The following is a 19,841-nucleotide window of genomic DNA, read 5'->3' as shown; positions in this document are numbered from 1 at the left end:
CCTGAGTTTCATAAAAACATCTGCACAATGTGAGACAGCTCATACCTCCTCCTCCAGCCAGTCATTATACTGGACGACGGTGGACATGGCAACGTCGGCACCTTTCATATAGAACGTGATCTCTGCTGTGGACTCGTCCTGTAACGAGACGGGAGTGAACACAGACATGTTGAGGCCACGCTGCGGCTACTGGGGGGCTGCTCTAACGGGAACGCACCAGGAGGGCAATTCTCTGTGAACCCACTCCCCTGGGTGAGTTACTCAGACACCTTGCAGGCAGGGCTGTGTCCTCCCTAGATGCTCAGGCCACCAGGAACCGAGAGCGTAATTGTGGCTCTCAAGATGCTGTGCTGAGGGTTTTGAAATAAAATCTGTAAATGAATATACGCCTTGGACTGCAAGGTAAATTCTCTCAAATTTCCAGAGCTTGAGTGAATAAGCTTCTTAGTTTAGCCAACTTCCAAGATGTATTTGTGGTATTCGCTACAAAAAATGTAATAGGGGTATATTTTAGCAACGTTATGGTCATAAATCATCTTCAGGTAAACTCTGGCTGCGACTGCTGCGGGAAACAAAGCAGCTCGAGCCGATTTCAAACATTCATGAGCATCTACTTATCCTGCCTCAGCCGTCTTAGGAAAGTTGTTTTAAATCATGACTATTAGAGCCACACCAGCTTCTCAGCATAAATTATCAGTTTGGATTTTATTATTACAAAACACTGTGACGAGCATAAAGCCCTGGAGTGAGCCTTAAGAGACCGCTGCAGTGTCCTCACAGTGACCAGAGCAGGCACCCAGCTCGGGGACAGAGGCCAGCGTACCCTGACGATGACCCCCATCCGCTTGCTCTCCGACGTGAAGGGGAAGGTCTGCAGGATGCAGTAGGTCAGGATCTGGCCGCTGGGGGTCCTCAGCTGCATGGATGTGAGGTCTCTGTTGACCAGAGTGAGGCCGACGCTCTCCGTCCACTGCACCAGGGCCACCTGCGGGAGACCAGCGAGACGTGAGGGCACTCGCTCCCCGGGAAGGGGACATCAGGCCAGCGGTCAGTGAGCTCGCCGAGATGCCACCGAGAGACGAAACTGACCACATCCAGGCCCTGCTGTTTCTGAGGCCGCGTCTAGTGTTCGTTACAGGGAAGCGATACGCAGCGAGACTGAGGGCCTTGGTCTTACCGTCTAAGATAAAGGCCGTTGGTAAGCACACTTGTGCTGCGATTTGTGTTACCAGCTGCCTACAGCTAGGGTTTAAAATCTATGCGGAGCGCCCGCCGGGCTGGACGGCTCGGAGAGCAGGTGGGGCTGGGCTCGAGGACGCCCGCGACACTGATGCCCTGAATCCCTCATGTGTCTCCATCACGGACCAACTGGCGACTGGGGGCTCCACAGCCAGCACGCCTGCGGGGAGGGCAGGCCCGGGCGCCAAGCCCAACTCCGACAGTTGGAAGCCCCGTGACCTGGTCCTCTGCGTACTGAGGCTCACCGCCTGTTCTGTGGAAGATGTGTTTGCAAACTGTTCTAAAGGGGGAACGATCAGAGGAGGCCCCCTGGCATGTGGCAAGGACTCGAAAATAGAAAGTATTCTTACTTACAATCCTTTATGATTTAAACGTAAAAATCTTAAGTGGAAAAATAATTTTTAAAGTTCACCACTTATGCATAGTAATTTTTATGACAATAAGCGTTTTCAGAAAAAGATTGTCTTTAAAAGCAACTTCACTGCAAGAAATTCATGACGTGCTGCCCCCGCCGTGCAGGTGAGGGCCCCGCGGCCGCAGGCAGTGGCTCCTTCCCCCTGGGGGCTCTGGGCCTCTCCTAACCCTGGCGCCTGGCCCTCACCTGCAGTTCCTTTCACCACCTGTGCTTTTAGCGTTTGCCCTGGGGTTCTGAGAAATCCTATCACTCAAGAGCATTTTAAATTCTGTCTAGTGTGCAGATGTTATGTTCTCTCCTAGTCATTCCTGAAAACTCCCGTCTGACGAGATCCTCAGCAGCTCTGGTGCCGAGGTGAGACCGCTCAGTTCGGAATCCTCGAGCTGCCGCGTGCCAGCTCCGTGAATCTGGGTGACAGGCTGCACCCCTAAGCCCCGGTCTCCTCGTCGATAAGATGGTGGCGACCTCCCAGGGTTACGCTGAGGTCTGACCCACCCGTGGGGCGTTTGGCACATTGATGATCAATGTCAGGGTTTCACCCTCTGCCCTTTCTCACGTAAGCCATTTAGGCGGAGCGGGAATCACTTTACGAATGAGGTTTTCCAAGTAATTTTCCACAAATATAACTGGAGAAAAGTCCCGACAAGCTTGTCAAGTGTCTGACATTGTGGGGTGGGCCGCATGCTACGGGTGGACAGGGCGTCCAAAGACAGCGAGGCAGAAAAAGCCGGCGCGAGACACTTTCTGGGGCTGCAGGGGCGCCCCGTGGGGCGGGGATGCCCTGGGGCACAGCCGAGGGCGACACTTTAAGGCGCCTGTGCCGGTGCCTTGGTGCCTGGTTCCCCACACACTCCCACATGGCTTCCCTGAAAGGGGTCCAGGACAGATGGTACCCAGCCTCTCCCGGAAAGGGTGACTTCAGTTCCCAAACATTTTCTAGGATTTTGCAAAGGACCTAAACAGACAAGCAGGACGACTGTTTCAGAATAGTAAAGACATACTTTTTTATACGGTTTTAAATTACAATTTCGTCTTATTTTATACGTAGTCAATGCATCAGAATTCATCTTATAAAACCTTCTGGTATTTTAAAAAGTGTACATGGTAGAGTCGGTCTGTGATAAACAGGTTACAGCAGCTTCGGAGAAGCAGGAGTGGGAGTGAGGGTCATGCTGAGGGGAGTCCCGGGGCCCCGGACTTGCAGCTGGCGTCTCGAGGGAGCCCTGCGCCGACCAGGCCCAGGATGCGCGTCCAGCAACCGCCAGCGAGCCCAGCCCCCAAGCCCAGGTGGGCCGGGCCAGCTCGGGAGTGAGAGCCCACCCTGGACAGAGAAGGCGAAGCCGAAGGAAGGACATCCTCCCTGCAGCTGGGCAGCCCGAGGGGCGGCACTCACGCACGGGAGCTTCCAGCAGAGGAGAGGACAGACCGACACAGCACCAGACGGCCCGACAGCCCAGCGGCCGAGGCCGCAGCAAGGCCGCCCGCGGTGGACGCTCCCGCCCCGCTGCCCAAGGGGACACTGGCTGTGGCCACCATACCGCCCGGCAGCGGGGCGTCACAGCCAGTCCACGAGGCTGCAACCAGGGTCTCCACGAGACACGTGAGCGCAGCGGGCTCTGAAGGCCGGGCCCCGCCGGACTCCTGACCCCCATGCCAGTGTCCACTGAAACGGCTTCTTCCCAGCCCCAGTCCTGGTTTGCTGGCAGCAGTGGAGACGCCTGTCAATACTCCTGACACCGGAGTCCAGCTGCTGGCTTACAGGGCGGATGACATCAGCTTTCTAGGGGCCCTGTCAGCTCTGGGGTCCCACGAACGCATTAAATGTGACATAGTGAGTCACCGTGGAGCTCGAATTAGAAGCCGCATGCCCTGGCTTTCCAGCGCATTACTAGGATACTGAAGCAGGCCGGAATCCTAACATGATGCCACGAGGATACAGTACTATAATTTAGAGCATCAGTGATATACTCCAAATTAGAGCTCTAAAAGAAGACACCTGGACGTCAGCACGTCGAGTGGGGCAAGTCAACAGCTCTGCAGCCCCAGTGCAAATGTAAAGCGAACGGGAAACCCCACAGACTATTTCTGTACGACTTCTCTGTGTCTGCAGATGACCCAAGACCCCAAGTTTCGTTTTCGGTTTACACAGTGAAAGGTTACTATTACATTCTGACCTGTAAATTGTATCTCCCTGTGAACACCCTCTCATCTCACTGGGTCCCGCTGCAGTCAGGACCTGAGTTTCTCTATTTGGTGACTCACACCTGGTTACTGCTTAGTTTATGCTTGGTTTCATAACCCACTGGGGGTAGCGACGTATCAGAGGAGTCCGCTGGGCTTCTGCTGCCTGGCCCAGCATCTGTACAGCTGTTCCTAGTCAGTAAGCACGTCGAGGTCTCGCTATATAATGCCGACAAGGAGAAGAGCGTTCACACACTCAACGCGACGGGCGCTTCCGTTAGTCTTCTAATGTCAGTGCTTAGCGCTGGGCAGGATTCTCTCTGGTGATGTAAAATGTAACATTTCTGAACAGACTTACAAGCCAGCAGCCACAAAGGGGGGACACGAACGTGCAGAACTGGCCGCCACGCGCTCGGCACCTCAGTGGAGGCCGCCACGACGCCCACGGCGACCGGAGGGTCCCCCTGCGGCTTCGAGCTTTGCCACCTGGCCCTGGAGTGCAGCGGGGCTGGGGGAAAGCGGGTCAGCATTCGGACCGTTCCCTCTGTATGTCTGAAATAAACTAGAGGTGTTCTTTTCAGAAGGCTCTGAGGGCTCACTTACATCCAGTGATACTGAACGTCGAAATCAGAGGAAGGAAAATTTCTAAGGAATGGGCAGTTTGACTCTATTTTCTTCCTGAGGACGTTTAAGCGATTAGACCAAACACACGTCTTGAAAGCATGATGCCTCCCCTACAGCAAAATGAACAGCACGGCTGCCGAGGGTGGAGACTCGCCAGGCGGTCGGAGCACAGTGGGGAGTGGAGGCTGTGCCGGCCAAGGCCTCCCCTGGAGCCCCGTGCAGACCCGCTGGGCACAGTCCACTCGGTGTCCCCCGTGACGGAGCTGAACGTCCAGTGACGGAGCTGGACAACAGCGTGGCGAGCCTGTGAATGGCCTCGGGTCGCCCCCGCTGGCCGCCTGGGCCTCTGCGGCCACACGCCACCAGCCGTCCTCCAGCCTCGCCGGGGCTGCCTGCCGGCTCCCCGTCACCTTCCCCCAAACCCCCCGCTCTCTCCGCTGTGGCTCCCCCTCCCGCCACGCTGCCATGTCCCCCACCCGGGCCTCCAGCAGCCCCGAGACCCCCGATGCCTGCTGTGCTCACTGCTCTACCCTCAGGAACCAGCGCAAGACATTCCTTCAATCAGCGAGAACTAACACTCGCTGATTTAAGGTGATTTAACAGTGGCAAGTTCAACGGGACACTGAACACAGGTGTGAAAACACAGCCGGAGCAGTTTTTGGGTGCTGGCTTGTGTGAGGCAGTCTCCTAGGACCCGGGAAGAGATGGGGATGAAGCGCTAGTCCAGTGTGATCTGGGCTTCGAGCGTAAGAAACCTGATTCTCGCCCTGGGATTACTAGTTCACCTCTAACCATTTCTTAGCGTGCAAAGTGCCCGTCACCCGAATGAAGCTCCAAGGCTTGCTGTTCCGTGGCTTTACACGGTCACATCCACGGTTGTTTTGGGTGATGCAGTTGTTCAAATCTTTGGCTTCTGTTTAAACAGAGTGCTCGTTTTCTCACGATTGAGTTTTGGGAGTTCTTCATCTATGTTGGTCACTAGTCATTTATCAGATATGTATTTTGCAAACATATCCTACAAACCTGTGCCTTGCCTTCATTTTCTTAACAATGTCTGTCGAAGAACGTAGGATTTTTACCTTTAAGTCTAGTTTATCAATTCTTTTCTTATACAATTTGTACTGTTTGTGACCTACAAAATCGTTGCCTAACTAACTCAAGCCTACAAAGGTTTTCTTCTAGAAATTTTATACTTTTGGTTTTTCATTTAGGTCTATGACCAATTTGAGTTAATTTTTATAGGAGTGAGAGAGATTAGTTTAGGCTCTTTCTGCATATGGCTGTTCAAATGTTCTGGGTCCCCTAGAGAAATGGAAATAAAAACAAAAATAAACAAATGGGACCTAATGAAACTTAACAGCTTTTGCACAGCAAAGGAAACCATAAACAAGACGAAAAGACAACCGTCAGAATGAGAGAAAATATTTGCAAATGAAGCAACTGACAAAGGACTAATCTCCAAAATTTACAAGCAGCTCATGAAGCTCAACATCAAGAAAACAAACAACCCAATCCAAAAATGGGCCGAAGACCTAAACAGACATTTCTCCAAAGAAGACAGACAGACTCTGCCAACAAACACAGGAAAGGATTCTCAACATCACTAATCATTAGAGAAATGCAAATCAAAACTACAATGAGGTATCATCTCACACCGGTCAGAATGGCCATCATGAAAAAATCTACAAACTGTAAATGCTGGAGAGGGTGTGGAGAAAAGGGAACCCTCTTGCACTCCTGGTGGGAATGTAAATTGATACAGCCACTGTGGTGAACAGTATGGAGGTTCCTTAAAAAACTAAAAAGAGAACTACCATACGACCCAGCAATCCCACTACTGGGCATATACCCTGAGAAAACCATAATTCAAAAAGAGTCACAATGCTCATTGCAGCTCTACTTACAATAGCCAGGACATGGAAGCAACCTAAGTGTCCATCGACAGATGAATGGATAAAGAAGATGTGGCACATACATACAATGGAATATTACTCAGCCATACAAAGAAACAAAACTGAGTTATTTGTAGTGAGGTGGATGGACCTAGAGTCTGTCATACAGAGCGAAGTACGTCAGAAAGAGAAAAACAAATACCATATGCTAACACATATATATGGCATCTAAAAAGAAAAAAAATGGTCATGAAAAACCTAGGGGCAAGACGGGAATAAAGACGCAGACCTACTAGGGAATGGACTTGAGGATACGGGGAGGGGGAAGGGTAAGCTGTGACAAAGCGAGAGAGAAGCATGGACATATATACACTACCAAACGTAAGGTAGATAGCTAGTGGGAAGCAGCCGCATAGCACAGGGAGATCAGCTCGGTGCTTTGTGACTGCCTGGAGGGGTGGGATAGGGAGGGTGGGAGGGAGGGAGATGCAAGAGGGAGGGGATATGGGAACATATGTCTATGTATAACTGATTCACTTTGTTATAAAGCAGAAACTAACACACCATTGTAAAGCAACTATACTCCAATAAAGATGTTTAAAAATATGTTCTGGGTCCCATTTATTTAAATAATCATCCTTTCTGCATTGGATTTCCTTGGCATCTGTATAAAAAATCAACTGACATCTTGGTAACAAACTGACATCTTGGTAACAGAAAGTCTTCCAATCCACGTGCACAATATGGTTCTCATATATAGACTGTCCTTGAGTTTTCTTCGTTGTCTTACACTTCCCAGCACACAAATCCTACACCTACTTCGTTAGATATAGCCTTAAGCATCTCATGGGTTTTTTGGTGCTTTAGAAATGGTACATTTTTAAATGTCGGTTTCTAATTGCTCATTGCTAGTGCACACAAGCATGAGTGATTTGTGTATGTGGCTATCATAATGTGCAACTTTGGTAAACTCACTTATTAAATCTTAGTAGAGAGTTAAAGTTTTGGTAGAGCCTTTGGGATTTTATATGGAGACAATCATATCACCTATTAAAACAAGAGACAGTTTTGTTTCTTCCTCTTTTCTGGTCTACCGAGGTTTTATGCTGTTCTTTAGATGCCATTTTGCTAATATATATTTTTCCTGAACATGGTTATTTAATGAGGTTTTCAAAAATAATAGCATTTGGGCTGTGTTTTAATATACTCTCATAAAAATTTAAGCTCATCTATTATACACTCTTCATATGTGTAATTTTATGTGTGTATTCTTAGTCTGCATTCACTGTTTTGTATTATTTACTATTTTTGCCCACAGTTTTTCCATTTTATTTACTTTTCAAAGGATCAGCTTTTGAATTTACTGCTTATTCAATCAGTATAAGTATCATCTGCTCATGTGGACATTTGTGTGCAAGAATCAGCTAAAGTTTATGACAAACCATGAGTGGATGACTTAAAAACAGAAGCGCGTCCCACCCTTAACAGCACTGCTTTTGATTTACTCTAATGTATGCAGTGTGCTGTGGATTTAAATTCACTTTATCGTGTCTGCTTATTGAAGCAGGACTCAATCAGTATATTCAATCAGTATATATCCAACTTTTACGTTTTCCTTTATCTTTTCTTTCTCTTACTTTCCTTTGGTCTTGCCTTTTTCTTCTAAACGTTTTAGTTGGACGCCAACCTCATTTGTTTCGTTTCTTTTTACCAGTGCACAGCCCCGGTTTGATTTGCAAGGCACTGCCTAACACATAAGCCGGTGGAGGTGGAGTTTCCATCTGCTGACGGCTCCCGGGAGGTGGTGTCTTAGCGGGAGACTCTCGGTGTTCGCATGGAGGCTGCTTCTGACCACTGGCTTCCCCTGACCACGGTCCCTCTTGGGATGTTATCCCCGTATTGGGTCAGATTGCCGCTACATGGGGTCCTTCTAACAGAACAAGAAAGCTGCTGGGGGCAGGTGGAATTTTTAGGTCTCTGACTCAGAATTCATCTCAGGAGCAGTTAACACACTGCTGCTTGCTTTCCCCATTGGTGTGGCCCTCCCAGTGGAAGGGGCAGAGGAGGTGCCACCTCTTCCTGTTTCCTTTGGATGCTTTCAGTGGTGGTACAGGCCATGTAAGAATGACTATTTCTCTAACTTAGCTTTAAGACATTTCTAACAATGTGATTATTGACAATAATACAAAGGTCAAAATAATTAAAATGTGAGTGTAAAAATTACATATCTAAGTGGGAGCCTAAGCTAAATCTCATCCAGAGGCCACGTCAGCAACACACTTGGGTAATTGCTGTCACAGGCAATTGGTTTATGCTTTCACACTTCTCCATGCTAAGTAACTCGTGCAGGGCAAGATTTTATTATTAATTTTCTCTACAATTCCATTATTCAGAAATTTCTGTTCTATCATTCTTTTTTTAACCAAAGTTTCCTTTTTTCTCCCTTTTTACATTTATTTTATTTTTTTATTCAGTTTTTGCTGCGTTGGTCTCCGCTGCTGCGCGTGAGCCCTCTCTAGTTGTGGCGAGCAGGGGCTGCTCTTCGTTGCGGTGCACGGGCCTCCCATTGCGGTGGCCTCTCTCCTTGCAGAGCACAGGCTCTAGGCACACAGGCCTTAGCAGCTGTGGCTTGTGGGCTCTAGAGCGCAGGCTCCATAGTTGTGGTGCCCGGGCTTAGTTGTTCCGCGGCATGTGGGATCTTCCCGGACGAGGGCTCAAACCTGTGTCCCCTGCATTGGCAGGCGGATTCTTAAGCACTGCGCCACCATGGAAGCCCTGTGCTATCATTCTTGAAAAGCTTGGGAGAAGTTTCCTTTACCATATTAGCAATTACACCCGCATAGCTGCCAGCTTTACTCCAGGGACACATTTATTATTATTATTATTTTTTGCGGTACGCAGGCCTCTCACTGTTGTGGCCTCTCCCATTGCGGAGCACAGGCTCTGGACGCGCAGGCTCAGCGGCTATGGCTCACGGGCCCAGCCGCTCCGCGGCATGTGGGATCTTCCCGGACCGGGGCACGAACCCGTGTCCCCTGCATCGGCAGGCGGACTCTCAACCACTGCGCCACCAGGGAAGCCCCCAGGGACATATTTTTTACCGTGTACTTTATAAATCATAATTCGATCACTGACATGTCTTCATTTTCAATTGTGGTACTACCATCACTGTTATAATTTAATAGAATTATGAACATAACGTGAACCTGATCGCCTGGAAAAGCTGCCAGTCAATACTCATGGCAGGCCGTGTGGTTCGCGTGCTGTCCCGCTCCTGAAGGTCACGGACGGGGGCTCACGTCGCAGACAGGGACCTGCTCCCCACAGACATGCTGACGCCACACCACAGCGAGTCCTGCTTCAATAAGCAGACATGATAAAGTGAATTTAAATCCACAGCACACTGCATACATTAGAGCAAATCAAAAGCAGTGCTGTTAAGGGTGGGACGCGCTTCTGTTTTTAAGCCATCCACTCATGGTTTGTCATAAACTTTAGCTGATTCTTGCACACAAATGTCCACATGAGCAGATGATACCTACACCTTGAAATAATACTTAATATAGAAATTACATATGTGAGGGACATGGCCACAGAGGAGAAAGGATGTTACCAACAGACAGCAAGTTTACAGGCTTAAGAGTCACTGAAAATCACGGCCAATCAATCTTTCGGAACCAACGTGGGCAGGGGTCTTGGGGTTGCGTCGCACTGGCCTAGCTCGCCCGAGGTGCTGCCCCTGAGCTGACTCGGTGGTGCCTGCTGGTGACGCTGGCTCCGTCTCAGCTTCCTGAAGCTGCACTGGACACACAGCTCACGAGGGCTGGATTTTAACTTTGTCCAGGAATTTCCAGGAACATTTAAAGTTTGCTAAGCTGGAGTCTGCTATGCTGAGGCTGCAAAGTGACAGGCAAGTGAAACTTTCTACGCTCTTGGAGAAAATGAAATATTGATCACTTATCAAAAGAAACAGCGACCGGGGCCTAAGTAGGCTGCAGGTTCTGAATCCGAAATCACCCCTCCCGCTCTGACGCTCCAGCACCCACTGCAGGTGACAGCTCCGAACACACACGTCACTGCAAAGTGCCCAGTGACCACGCCTCAGAAAGCCTTTACCAGCTTCAATTCCCCAGAATTCCAGTATCTGTATAATAAAATGCATTTGTGCACACGCAGGGTAAGGTAGGAGAGCCTCTCTGTTTTCAGGAAAGTGAAAATGAAGAATTGCTGCAAGATCAGAGACTCAAAAACCAGCACGTTCTACTCAATAAGTCACATTCTTTCTGAAAACTAAGATGAGATGACACAAGAGCCATAAGCAAACAGGGAAAATAAGAGAATAGTGTTGCTGCAGAGTGTGCAAAGCCAGTTAAGTCTCCTAAACGGAATAGGCTGCTTATTAACCGTACACGTTGGGATAGGTCAAGGCTGAGGGCAAACAGAGAACATCAACCGAGCCATTTCCCTGAAAAAAGCTCCAGGGTGCAATATTCTAAGCACTTTATTCAATAAAAAATGCTTTTAAAACAGTACTCTGGTGATTGGGAAACACCGCCATCATCCGTCAACCTAACGCAGCGAAGTTCAATAAGCGAAATAATGAACCGTTCAGATGATTTTCCTCGGGCTCTGGGGACCTGCAAACACTGCATCGACAGAGTGCTTTAAAAATTATGATGAAGTTGAGTCTTTTCATTTTTAGATGTAAAGCACGTGTTAGGGATTTCTTAAAGGCTATTTAATGCTTTGCACTTTTAATCATGGTCCAATTTCCAAAGTGGGAAGAAAGTTTGAAGTAAAAATTTAAACATAAGATTAGCAGTTTCTATCTAGTTCTGGGAATCTTGGAATCAGTGAAACCCTCTCTACTGTGAAGTCCTGCTTTAAGATTTCAAAAGAACCTAAAGATAAAAAAATCCCAGGTATTTTCAACAAAATTTTTATTTACTTTTGGGAGGTAATAAGGTAAATACGTAATACAGGATTTTTGAAACTTCCAATAAAATTTTCCTTGGGAAACATCTGTGGTCTAAGTTCCCCATGCTCAGGACGGGACAAGCACACGTTCCAGTATGTAATCACGTGGAACTTGAGAGAATCTCTAGAATGCTAGACTATGAAAAACAATGTGCTTAACCCTTCCTTTGTAAGAAAAAGCGGTGGTGCATGTCCTCTCGAAGAGCGTCACCGGGACCCGGTACCTGTCTCAAGGCCGACAGGGCGCGGCAGGATGACAGGTGCAGCTCCTGTGCATCCTAACCACCCACCCCATCAGCCGAGGCCGCCACATCTGCTGGGACCACTGAGCTGTGCACGTCCTCCTAGGTTCCCCGTCACCCAGTAAAAACATCTGGTACACACACACGATTCCAAAAGTCATACTGAGCTGTGGCTGCAGAGAGATTCTCACACACCTATTGGTTAACATAATCTATAAAACAGAGCAGTGGTGATGATGAAGGGGACCTTGAGCTCCCGCCCACCGCGTAACTGACCTGGGACGTGGCGCCTGGAATATGCGCCCTGAAGACAGCGGGGTGCTTCCACACCCCCTGCTTTCCCCTCTGTACAGTGACTAAGCTACCCTGTGGAGCGACTCAGCAACTGACCACACCGCAGGCAGCCCCAGTTTCCACGGGCTCTCCTAACGCTTCCTGGGAAGAGAGGCATGGTGTCTCACAAAAAGGAAAAGCATCTAACTCCGAGACACCACCCGGCTAAATCACAGGGACAGCTCCTCCCGGACCAGCTGGGGATGCAGTGACGGGGATGCGGTACCGAGGCCCCGTGTCGATGAGGTTCATCTCAGGTCACCACCACACCTTCCGGCCCCGCTCCAATCGGATCAGCAGTGCCGTCCCACCACCTCCCAGGCCTGGGGTTCCGTCTGCCACGATGCACAGAGCCCAGGTCCCAGAAGACGGAATGAAAGCACAGACTCTGCACATGACAGAAGCACCGCGTGGCTGGGACACGTCACACAGCGTGGACGAAAAGTCAGAGGGCATTGGGAGGGCAAAGCTGGCGAGGGCCATAGTCACTTGAGATCAGGTGCAGAGCTGCTGCTTTTCCTTCAGCTTTTTCATTCTTTCTGGTTGAATACCAAAATTCTGACTCATTATAAAAGCAGTTAAGTTTACTGTAACCGCTTCAAATAATAAACAAACAGTGCTTGGAAAACAGAACGTCCCCGTCACCCCCGTCACAGGGGTGAACCCAGCCCACTAGCTGCTCGAGACCAAGACGAGTGTTGGCATCGGGCAGAACTGGACACAGGCCGGGGCAGAGGTCAGGCCTGTGGGCACCACGCGAGCGGCCAGACTTGAGGGCCTCATATCTGGAAATCACCATGAGGCCCAGGCCCACTTCGTAGAGCGGGAAGGTGTCAGGCACGGGGCAGGCACCACGGGCTCTGGAGCAGACGGCTGCCAGCAAGAGAGTGCCAGGGACAGTGGCACAGCTGCGCGCAGGAGCCCTGGAGAGTGAACTGGGGGAGGGAGGCCGGTCCTGCGGTGTGGCGCCAGGGGGCTGGGCCTGGAGAGATGTCCTCAAGGCAGGTGCCCTTGCCTCCTAACTCTGGGCACCAAGACTGGAGGCGTGACCCCGAGGTCACAGCAGTGGTGACAACCACAGAGAAAAGAGGAAACGCTGAGTTTCAGTGGGGATGAAGGACCAAGTGGGAATGTTCTCAGCTTTCCATGTTGGAAAAAAACCAAACTTTCATCTTTTTGGCTGTTTTTTCACCACCTATAAGCTCTGACATGACTAACAACATGTTATAATTTCTAAATTGACAAAACAAAGGTGGTGCTGGGAAAACTGGACAGCTGCATGCAAAAGAATGAAATTAGAACATTCTCTAACACCACATACAAAAAAGAAACTCAAACTGATTAAAGATCTAAATGTAAGACCAAAACCCATAAAACTCCTAGAAGAAAGCATAGGCAGAACTCTCTCTGACATAAATCGTAGCAGTATTTTTTTAGATGTCTCCTAAAGCAAAGGGATTGAGAGGAAAAATAAACAAATGGGACCTAATTAAGCTTAAAAGTTTTTGCACAGCAAAGGAAACCATCAGCAAAACGAAACAAGCTATTGAATGGGAGAAAATATTTGCAAGTGATACGACCGATAAGGAGTTAACATCCAAAACATATAAACAGCTCATACAACTCCACATCAAAAGACAAACAACCTGATTAAAAAATGGGCAGAAGACCTGAACAGACATTTCTCCAAAGGAGACATACAGATGGCCAACAGGCACATGAAAAGATGCTCAACATCGCTAATTATTAGAGAAATGCCAATCAAAACCACGATCAGACAACACCTCACAGCGGTCGGAATGGCTATCATCAAAAAGACAAGAAATAACAAACGTTGGCAAGGATGTGGAGAAAGGGGAACTCTTGTGCACTGTTGGCGGGAGTGTAACTTGGTGCAGCCACTGTGGAAAACAGTATGGAGGTTCCTCAGAAAACTAAGAATAGAACTACCATATGACCCAGCAATTTCACTCCTGGCTATATATCTGAAAAAAACGAAGACACCAATTCAAAAAGATACATACACCCCAGTGTTTGTAGCAGCATTATTTACAATTGCCAAGATATGGAAGCAACCTAAGTGTCCATCAGCAGGATAAAGAATGGATAAAGAAGATGTGGTATATATATACAATGGGATACTATGCAGCCATAAAAAAAGAATAAAATTTTGCCATTTGCAGCAACGTGGATGGACTTGGAGGGTGTTATGCTAAGTGAAATAAGTCAGACTGAGAAAGACAAATACTGTTATGATACCACTTACACGTGGGAAATCTAAAGAATACAACAAACTAGGAAATATAACAAAAAACAGACTCACAGATATAGAGAACAAACTAGTGGTTACCAGTGTGGGGAGGGATAGGGGATGACAAGATGGGGGAGGGGAGTACGAGGTACAAAATATCATGTATAAAATAAGCTACAAGGATATATTGTACAACACGGGGAATACAGCCAATCTTTTTTAAAAAATAATCTTTTATTTATTTATCTATTTTTGGCTGCACTGGGTCTTCCTTGCTGCACACGGGCTTTCTCTAGTTGCGGCGAGCAGGGGCTACTCTTCGTTGCGGTGCATGGGCTTCTCGTTGTGGTGGCTTCTCTTGTTGCAGAGCATGGGCTGTAGGCACGCGGGCTTCAGTAGTTGTGGTGCGTGGGCTCAGTAGTTGTGGCTCATGGGCTCTAGAGCACAGGCTCAGTAGTTGTGGCGCACGGGCTTAGAGGCTCTGAGGCATGTGGGATCTTCCCAGAGCAGGGCTCGAACCCGTGTCCCCTGCATTGGCAGGTGGATTCTTAACCACTGCGCCACTAGGGAAGAAACCCAGCCAATCTCTTACAATAACTATAAAAGGAGTATAACCTTTAAAAATTGTGAATCACTAACTATCCTGTACACCTGTAACTTACATGACATTGTACATCAGCTCTACTTCAATTAAAAAAGAAAAGGAAATACCTATGTGACTAAAGCTTCAAAAGTAAATTTGCTCTCGAACAATAAAGCTGTGTTAGGAGCTGGTAAATGCCCTGAGCCTGCTGGTGCACTCAGGGTTTATCATTAGGGAGCGAGAATGCCGTAGCTGGGCCCCTGCGCTCTGCACCCTGAGACTGTCAGGGGCGCTGCTGACAGCACTGGGCCTCACCTCATATCCTGAAAGCACGTCAAAAGGAAAGATTTACAAGACTCAGTGCTTCTCAGTTGTGGGTGCAACTTACTGGATTTTCAGAATGGAGAAACGTCAGTCCCACCAGGCCTGCTGGAAAATCAGCACTTCTAGAACTGAGGATGTGTATAGAGAACGGCAAGTATGAAAAAAACAAAACAAAGCTAGTAGTCCACGGGATGTGTAGACAGGGTTAAGAACCCGTGCCGGTGGTCCACCTGTAGCCCCCAGGGGTCTGCAGACGAGGCCGTGCGGGCACTTTTGGGAACGAGAGTACTGTCATGGAAACCAGAGGAGGGACACCGCCGGCTGTTGCCGAGCAGGAAGGCTGCACAGCACAGAGGAGCCTGCCCGTGGGCAGCAGAGGGGCCCCTCCTGGACGCAGAGCCAGGGGTTGCGGGAGTGCTGTCAGGGAGGAAGGACCCTTCTCTTGGGAAATAAACTTGTTAATGGGATCGGCAGGGTCCTCTCTTGAAGACATTAGGTCAGAGTTCTTAAAACCTTTGATTGAAGGCATTTTTTGAGAGGTTACTTACTTATATGATCCAGTTTTACAAGCTATTTGAAGAAGTCTGATGACTTTACAGAATTATCAGAACCCTGAGTACAAAGGGTAGATGAGAAAACTATACATAAAGTACACTAAGGGGGCTTCCCTGGTGGCGCAGTGGTTGAGAGTCCGCCTGCCGATGCAGGGCACACGGGTTCGTGCCCCGGTCCGGGAAGATCCCACATGCCGCAGAGCGGTTGGGCCCCTGAGCCATGGCTGCTGAGCCTGCGCGTCCGGAGCCTGTGCTCCGCAACGGGAGAGGCCACAACAGTGAGAGGCCCGCGTATTGGGGGGGGAAAAAAAAAAAAAAAGTACACTAAGATTGTACAGGAAGTGGACAAATTAATTTAATAATAATTTTTATCAACCTAAAAATCAAAGAATGACTGATGTAAAGTCAGAAATGACTCATTTATCACACTTAAGATATTACCATTTCTGTCTTCTGTAGATTTTTGAAATTATTTACATCCTAATTCTGTTTTGAAACACATACATCGTATCTAAATTCTGGCAAAAATAACTGGAAATTTAACGTGCAAATCTGAAGATTCACTTGGAGAGAAGAGGACACGGGAGGGTGCAGCCTGCAGACCTTACGGAGTCAGTAAGCTCCCTGAGTCCGCTCACGGCTTTCCTGGAACTGACTCGAGGCTGTTCTGGGACGTGTGGGCACAACAACGCAAGGCCTGGGTCAGGGCAGGGGTCCCACCAGGAGGGAGCTGGCCAGATTTCTGGCCTGTGGCGAACGCCCGCACTGAAAACCACCGTCAAGCCCCCTCCTCACCCCCCAAGAAACTCCTCAGGCCCGGAGCCTGATGAGCCCTCGGAGAGGCGCCGTCTGCACCCCGAGGACCCGTCGGGAATGGGCCGCTCGGCCCGACTGACCTCATCGGGGCTGGAGGCCTGGTAGGTGCGGTTGTCGTCGCTGAAATCCTGGTCGGCCTCGGCGAACTCGGTCTCCCCGGCTGCGCCGCGGGCCTCGTACACGGGGGTCACATTGTGACACAGGGCGACAGCCTTCACGGCCTCGTGGACCCGGCTGCTCACGCTTTTCCTGACCTTGGGCGCTGAGGACTGGGCTTTTCTTGGGGGTGTTGAACTGGCGTTGTTTCCACTGGTCTGAGACTGCGTCTGTCAAACACAGCACGCCAAAGAATTAGAGACAGCAGAGCCGATGCTGGGATGAGTAACACGCATGACTTTGATGGGCTGCTTAGCCTTAGCCAGGAGGAAGTAGACCAGCTCGAGACGATTACCTCTGCCATGCGCCCCACTGGGGTGACAAGTTACCCTTTTATCCTCGTACTACAAAGTGCTTTGACATTTCCCAGTCGTCGAGTAACCAAAATATTTGCTATAATACTCAAAATCTCACCATCTCCTTTGAGTAGATTCACTGTAACCATGGCATGAATTTGCTAAGTCCTTTCTAAAAGCAAAGTTAAAACCAGAATGGAATAGGATACTCACAAAATTTCTCTTTAAAAACTGCTGGGCATAAAATGGTATACAGCTGGGCTTCCCTGGTGGTACAGTGGTTAAGAACCTGCTTGCCAATGCAGGGGCACGGGTTCGAGCCCTGGTCTGGGAAGATCCCACGTGCCACGGAGCAACTAAGCCCATGCGCCACAACCACTGAGCCTACGCTCTAGAGCCTGCGAGCCACAACTACTGAAGCCCGCGTGCCACAACTGCTAAGCCCACATGCCACAACTACTGAGCCCGCAAGCCACAACTACTGAACCTGTGCGCCTAGAGCCCGTGCTCTGCAATAAGAGAAGCCACCACAATGAGAAGCCTGCGCACCGCAATGACGAGCAGCCCCCACTCGCTGCAACTAGAGAAAGCCCGCGCACAGCAACGAAGACCCAACGCAGCCAAAAATAAATAAATAAAAACCAAAAAAACAAGCATTTATTAAAAAAAAAAGTATAAAGCTAAAAGCAGGAAAACATGATTATGAACGTTCCCTTAATACTATGAACTCATCCAGCTTTGCAACAGTCTCTGAAGTTAGAGTGTCTGGTTTGTAGATAATAATCATCAGATACAACAATCACCGCTGTGGGAGGAAAAGCAACCCTCCCGTCATATTTCAAAACTGTTCCCTTGAAGCCACGACCCACTCCTCCGGATGTGCCTGACAGCTCTGGACAGATGTCTCCGCTGGCGTTCACCTGGTGGGGGAGGGCCTGGGAGGACCCCAACCCCAAGGCCCATCAGACACTTCAGACCTCAGGGGAGCTCCCGACAACCCTTAGAAAGCTAGGCCCCTGCTTCTGGGCAGCTGTGCAGAGCCCATCAAATCACAGTGCCGGCTAATGAGGGGCAGCTCCTCTGCTCAGCTGGTGCCCCTTCCAGCCCGCGCCTCCGACCCACGCCTGCGTCCTGCCTGCCCCGCCGCTAGCGCAGCCGAGCAATGCAGCGGCCTCTTCCTGCTGAATGTGCCGTGTTTACTGACGGCTGTATTGTTTCACTCCACACAAATTCCATTCACGACCATGTCCTCATCACCAAATGCTTCCAGTGGGTAAACATGATCGGGTTACACAAGATCTGTGTTACGTTACTGTGGACCTAGCAGACAATTATCATCTTAAACATGAACCGTAAGGAATAAAATCAGTTTCGCGTGAAAGGACTGTCTGCCTAGCTAACCAACACACAGCTTTTGGTAAAAAGATTTTTAAATTCTTAGAGGGAGTTATATTCGCTGTATTTATATGACTCATCTTTTCTGCTTTTAATGTTTTTTCTAGTAAAATAACTTATTTGGAATTACTAAAATCATATTCATGGGTAATATAAATTCATATTTTTTAAAACAGATGTTACCTGGTACTATTTAATCTAGACATAGATTACAAGAAGGGAAGTCGTATTCCTTCCCCTTTAAAGTATTCTATTAATAAATATTCTAGGTTACAAAATACTCTGTATTAAAACGAATGACATCCAAATTAATAAAATGCTTGGTTTTAAGTGTTCATGCACGTATGTGTGCTTCTGGGCACGTATGACCACACATATAATAAATACATACTCATATAAGATTGTTTTCATTTGACAGCATCTCAAAGGTAAAGTACATGCCAGACTGGTGCACATTACAGAAAAAAGAGACGGTTTTCACAAAACTGAATATAAAGCTGACAGCATACAAGGAAGAAGTGCAGAGGGCAAGGGTAATTCAGTCCAGTCTTCGTGAAATCAAGTGGGAAACAAAGGCCTGCAAACAAGAACCTGCCGGCCTCGGCAGGTGAGGGCGCTGGTGCAGCCCAGGGAGCCTGGTGGCAGCAGGGAGACATCACAGCCCGTGAGTGCTCTGTGCGTGCCAACCCCACACACCTCGCTCAGCTTCTCAGGAGAGAAAAGGCCTCAGGAAGTGGTCCTGAATCGATGCCCCGGGATGGCTGGGTTTGATGACACCGAATCAGTGACTGCAAGTTATACAATGGGTAAGAAGAAACCCAGTGACTGAAACACAAGCCCTACTTGGGAAAGGGCCGTGGAAACCACACAGCCGAAAATAAACTGGAAGGTGGCTTATGTCCTCACCGCTCCATGGTCTTCGCCTGACCTGGGCACCCAGCGGACCTGACACACCTAACGTCGGGAGCCTGAAAGGTTGGGAGGATCCCAGCCCAGACGCCCTGGCAGAGAACGGATGCTGTAACCACCAGGCTGCGCCCTCACGTGAAAGAAACAATTCCTCTTCCTGTAGAAGCTCCGGTGAAAAAGACAAGATTGAGGTTTTGTCTTAAAAAAACAAAAAAAAACAACAACAAAAAACCCCTGTCCTTATCGATGAGAGATACCGACTACATATTTACAGATGAACTAATGTGATATTATATTCAAGTTTCACCTCAAAATAACAATCTGAAGGACAATGGCTATGATGAAACAGGATCAGCTGCGCGCTGATAATCGTGGAAGTTGAAGGGCAGAAAAATTACGGTTCCTACTTTTGTTTACTGGAAAGGTTAAAAATATGTACCTTTAAAAAATATGAGAAAGCCTTATTAATTATGAGGAAAAACAGAGGGATTGTTAAGAAACATATCTGACGCAGGATTCCACTCGATACTCTTAAAAATACTATGTTTACTGAGTGATTTATATAAATAATCCACTAAGAAAATTTAATAAGTATAAACAATTTAAGGTCGTTAAGCCTACGGTTACACAATACAGAAATTTTAATTTAAAATT

At 48.5% G+C, this 19,841-nt stretch overlaps 1 protein-coding gene across 6 annotated transcripts in view; it reads right to left on the bottom strand.

The window, feature by feature from the left end:
- Positions 1–19,841, bottom strand: part of ATP9B (ATPase phospholipid transporting 9B (putative)) — a 217,057-nt gene that overhangs the window by 26,833 nt on the left and 170,383 nt on the right. For all 6 annotated transcript variants that reach the window (XM_030868226.2, XM_060311086.2, XM_030868225.2 and 3 more), the window contains 3 exons: positions 16,512–16,757; positions 824–985; positions 46–138 (listed from right to left, as the gene is read on the bottom strand). In XM_030868226.2, the coding sequence (XP_030724086.1) occupies positions 46–138; positions 824–985; positions 16,512–16,757 (501 nt within the window). The remainder of the gene's footprint in view (positions 1–45; positions 139–823; positions 986–16,511; positions 16,758–19,841) is intronic.

Source organism: Globicephala melas, chromosome 13 (genome assembly GCF_963455315.2).
Source record: "Globicephala melas chromosome 13, mGloMel1.2, whole genome shotgun sequence".
Taxonomy (NCBI): Eukaryota; Metazoa; Chordata; class Mammalia; order Artiodactyla; family Delphinidae; genus Globicephala; species Globicephala melas.
Note: the sequence above shows the minus strand (reverse complement) of the source record. Positions and strands in the feature narration are given on the sequence as shown.